Source organism: Necator americanus, chromosome II (assembly GCF_031761385.1).
Source record: "Necator americanus strain Aroian chromosome II, whole genome shotgun sequence".
Lineage (NCBI taxonomy): Eukaryota > Metazoa > Nematoda > Chromadorea > Rhabditida > Ancylostomatidae > Necator > Necator americanus.
The window spans coordinates 7,823,076-7,828,132 of NC_087372.1; the positions used below are offsets into that span (position 1 = coordinate 7,823,076).

The window sequence follows — 5,057 nt, forward strand, 5'->3', positions numbered from 1 at the left end:
CCCTTAAAATTTGAACTGCACGATAAGAAAAGGAAAACGAAACCTCCGGACAGAAAAAAAAAAACAGCGGAACTAAGGCCACCTCGCGATCACGTTGCACTTTGACGTATAATAAAATGCATGCACAACAGCGAACATCACGCAACGCTGCACCATATTACGAAAACTTTGCTGGATTAATTCAGAGCACGGTACCAATGTTAAGTGCCAGAGCTTTGATGTACAGATGTTTGTACTTCTCGTACTGCTGTTGGAGTTAGTCGATACCGTAGTGATGGTGAGCGAACTCACTAGTGGAACAATAGTCGAAGGTAAGTGTAGAATGCTCTTCTGTGACATCTGATGTCCTCGTATTTCTTCGCATGTTTTTGCGATAGTTTCCCGTATCTGTCTGAAATACTCTTAGTCACAACGCGAATCGACCGCCGGACGCATTCTAAGCGACTGCATACCAGTTTCACCTTGACTCTGTGACTATTTCAGGATTCAGCAATGAGGCCCTTGCCTTGTTCACTGTTCTTATTGCTAGCTTTGTAGCATGTACAGTTAACTACTTCGTAAGGTATGATCTGTCTTCCATCGTTCCTGCAATTCGAGTTGTCAGAATCTTTTTTTTTTTTTGCAGAGGTAACAGGATCGTCCAAATACATCCGGATCTGGCGGGAGACGTTCAGGGATTTCGGGAATCATTTGTTAGAGGTCAAAGTGGTCGTGTTAACGAAACTCAAGTGAGTTCACCTATGTTAGTTCTGATTACCAACCTTCTAGTGGCACTCTAAAAATTTGGCATTCTTCCACTGAAACAGAAACTGCAAATTCGCATCTGAGTTGAAGAAGATGCCAATTTCGGCGGGCATATAATGTAATTGGAGGGATGTTGCTCACTAAGAAGTAGCACCTAAATGCGTCCGCCTTACGCCATTCGTTCGGCAAACAAGTTAGCTTAGCAAATGTTGCAGAATTCCAGCGCTACCTTTATTTTTTCCATTTTGCTAGATGATGAATTGCTCACACTACGTAGATTAAGTGCACCAGAATCGTGCACTTTTCCTCGTTCTCCTCTTCTTCAGTGGTGCCCTTCTTTCTGGAAGTAAATAACTAAATCAATCAGAGCCTTAAGACCTAAGCATTAGTCTTAGAGTACCTATGGCATGCAAGCTAAAGTTACTAAGAGGAAAAAAATAAGATAAGCGTCCAGAAATAAGCGCGCCACTGAGTGTCCTCCCCCAACTACATTTTTCCCCCAACTCTTTTCGGTATGAAACCGATTTTTTCATTTTCTGCATCTTCCGTTTTATTTTTGTTTCTCTTCTTCAATACTATTTTTCAGAGGATAGCTGCACAAGGTCACGATGGTGATCGTACTTGCCCAATTTGTTACGGAACTGCCATGTACGCAGTGCTTACGAACTGCGGACACATGTTTTGCTGTTAGTTCTTTTTCTTTTCGTAAGAAAATTGGGTCTTTAGTTGAATTTCAATTATTGTTTTCTAGGTCAGTGCATAATGGGCTACTGGAGGCATTCTGCGTCATTGATTTCACCAGTAAGATGCGCTATTTGTCGAACAGAGGTTGGCAAGCGTTTGAAAAACTTTCGGATAGTTTGTGAACGAATTAAGGTTGCTTTGTTGAGTTTTCTAGGTTACAGTGTTGCTCCCTTTGAATTGGCCTCATGATGATGATGACAATCAACTTAGAGAGAACAATATTGGCCTTAACGACTATAACAGAAGATTTTCCGGGGATCGGCCTGTTTGTTGCTTATCTTGGATACGGAATTTTTCGTACAAATTCAAAATCACTCGACGTATTTCCTTCAGTGGCTGGAATACTTATGGGACCTGCCAGTTTTAATTCCGTACATCATACGAAATTTGTTTGACTTCAATGGATTGATGCTCATGTTCAGGCACGTTTAGACTTTGATTTCTTTGGCATTGTGCGTCAGAAATGTCTTTACAACTCTTCAGGCTGCGTATATTTTTCATAGCAATTGGAATAATTGCATATGTTCTTTCTCCTTTCGATATTATACCAGAGTCTGCCTATGGATTCATGGGTTTGTCGTTAATCTCCTAGGTTATTTTTTAGGTAATTTTCTGGACCCAAGTCATTTCCAGGACTTATGGATGATATATTCGTTGCCGTTTTACTACTTGTATATATTGCCATAGCAGTTCGTCATTTTATGGCTCGAAGGGGTGAAGCGCCACCGGAATGAATTTTGGTTTCATTGTTCCTGAGATTATCGTGCTTTAGAGAATACTACGAATGCTACGGCTTTATGCCGTTTACTGTCCAGTGATGAGGATATCCGTATAGCGAACTAAATGTGTGAGAATAGACCAGTGATTGCATGTTATTGTTTACCGAAATACGAGTATTAAAATAATAAAAGTTACAGAGGACACAACAGTGTTGCAGATTTAAGTTCTTTCATTGTTCGATATATAGCATTATCGCGGCTAGGATCGCACGATCGATATTAACACCTCGCAAAAACTATTAGCGCACTTGTGCTCAACCGATTACCGATTTAGATGCTCATACCACGGGGTACCACGAAATCATCGATGTCGGGTTCTCTGTAAGACATGTTAGAGTTCAGGATGTAGATTATGAGTATGTTGGTGGCCGCGCTCAATTCTCTAGTCGTCATGAAAGGCAGCATGGAAGCCGCTTTACCTCCTGGGAGGTACGTTTGAACACGTCATCTGTAGACACGCTCCTGTTCCCTCAGCAGCCTGTCCATTTCTTTTACTTGAATAGGCTGCTGAGGGGACCTCATTGATTCACGACTGTTGGCTGAATGCGGAGCGTACGCGAGAATACCGCTTTTTCACGTACCTCGTAGGAACAAGCGTCATTTCTCACGTCTTTCTTTCAGGATAAAGTGAAATAAAGGATAAAGTCATTCATAAAGTCGTCAATCCATTTGGGATGCGCCGCCACGTTCACTTCAATTTAGAATCGTTTGAAGTTTTCGAACGTGTGACTGGCCTGTACAATCACTTGCGGGTGCTAGCTGATGAATCAAACCGGTGTTTTTATCCTCCCAGACAAGTCTGGTACCAATTATTCGAAGCAAGAGGGATGAAGGGCTTGGTTGGCACTACGGCGGTTTCGAACCGTCGACCATGCGGGTACAGCGGACCTCTAACCGTCTGCTCTATACCCGCCAACCTTTAAGGATTATCAGGGGAAATTAAGCGTGGCCACACTCATACTTGTAATTTAGAACCCAAACACTTCGTTGTCCTACAGAGATCCCAACATCATCAATTTTTTGATATGCTACCTTTAATTAATATTGGAGTGTTCCCTACATGTTTCAGTCTTCAAATAGATTGTGACAAACGCTACATCTCGTGCGCATCCGGGATGAATAAATCTTCAGTCGCATGTACAGCACGCGCGCACTTCAGGGACTGAAATCCTTGCCATTGCAATGAGTCTCACAATCACCTCTTGCAATTGTAACACCACACTGCCTATTCCATTTACTTCTGCAAGGTGCGCTCAAACACGACGTGCGCTGAAAACGCCGGCACGCCTCGGTCGATAACAACGACTGGCTTTCGTGCGTCGATGTTTGTGCGCGCGTCCCGCGCGATAGCACAGGTGCTGGACCGCCATGTTTTCCCCACTTCTTCTTTCTTCATTGTGCCTTTTTCATTTCCTAGTTCAATCATTGCTATATATGCGTTTATGACAATATCTAAGTTATCACCTGTAGAACTAACTCCAGCTCCCGTCCATACTAGTGGTTTCTCCTCCGTAACGTACGACCCCGTATATCCCTCATCTCTTTAAAGCTACTAATAGCTTATAACATGCTTGAATAGAGTACTGACCTTCTCTGTTGGCGTCTGAACAGAGTTCTCTATTCGTTTGATGGGTCACTGGAGAACACCTAAATCGCACAAACTCTTTAGCGTGCGAGCAGTTTGCTGCGGCGCGGGCGTCGCTTTCTGGCGTCTCTACGAATTGCTCACTATTAGTCGCGCTTTCTGGCGGGCGGCGCTGCTTGCAAACTCCGCCGGCGATTACCGTAGTCCTGTGCAAAGAGGTGCGTGTAGCGAGCAGGCATTTTCTTTCGATACGATTGTATAGAGCATTCGAAACAACTAGTGAATGGCACCGCACAGCATCAGACTTTGTGGGTACTGTAAAAAGTTTTCTGTAATAAGTGTGAAGGGCTGTATAGGTTGGCGTTCGTCGATAAGCTTCATTCGACAACTTACGTCTACAATACAGGGCACATACTCAGGGAGTGGTGCTAAGACACCTCACAATCAGTTCAAACATCCCAAAGACCAAACATCTTAGGAATTTGGAGGATCGAACTCGATTGTGGGAATATGTTAAGCCTGAACTCTTGTTACAAACATGGTTATGACGAACATGTCGCAACGATATTTTTCTCTCATTAATTGCCGTTATGGCCCTTCCAAAAACTCATTAGATGATGAGGATATAGTGACGGAGTGACGATTTCCTCCAGAAAGCTGTGAACTGCTGGTAACGCCGTTCGAGGGGCAGTACAGTTTCTTAAGATTTTTGTGACAGAACGCCACAACATGCACATTTGGAAAAAAAAAAGCTTGGCGACCCATCTCTTTAGAACCTCTGGGCTAAGAATAACTGTTATAGGCATCACCCCACGAATTTGAGGTGGTACGGATTTCAGGTGGAGTATTCGTATACGGGATGGGAGACTATGAAGAGGGGGGTAATTCCGTCCATTTCTTCCTAATCGCCGTAAAAAACGGCCCGGAAGATACGGCTTCAAACGTTTTGGCGTACTATTTCCCACAGGGAGTTCGACTGGAGCGCGCCAGACTTGTGCGGCGCCGCATCTTCCGGGCCGTTTTTACGGCAACTAGGAAGAAATGGACGGAGTGACCCCCTCTCCATAGTCTCTCATCCCGTATACGAATACTCCACCTGAAATCCGTACCACCTCAAATTCGTGGGGTGATGCCTTTAATGAAATGATTATAAACATATCATCCACTTCTTTCAGGTGGAAGTACTTCTCGGCGATTCGTCCCAT

The 5,057-nt window shown here is 43.7% G+C and overlaps 1 protein-coding gene across 2 annotated transcripts; it reads left to right on the forward strand.

Moving 5' to 3' along the window:
* Window positions 1–226: 226 nt before the first annotated feature.
* RB195_017119 (uncharacterized protein) lies at window positions 227–2,331 on the forward strand (the record flags this gene model as incomplete). Of its 2 annotated transcripts, XM_064183971.1 has the most annotated exons (10): window positions 227–311; window positions 484–562; window positions 626–728; window positions 1,331–1,430; window positions 1,496–1,572; window positions 1,643–1,753; window positions 1,822–1,910; window positions 1,972–2,060; window positions 2,122–2,202; window positions 2,261–2,331. In XM_064183971.1, 10 exons carry the CDS (start codon window positions 227–229, stop codon window positions 2,329–2,331), a joined length of 885 nt encoding a protein of 294 aa, XP_064039851.1. The 2 variants fall into 2 exon arrangements, with proteins under 2 accessions (XP_064039851.1, XP_064039852.1); XM_064183970.1 differs by lacking the exon at window positions 2,261–2,331 and having other exon boundaries at window positions 2,122–2,222.
* Between the last annotated feature and the right edge of the window lie 2,726 nt (window positions 2,332–5,057).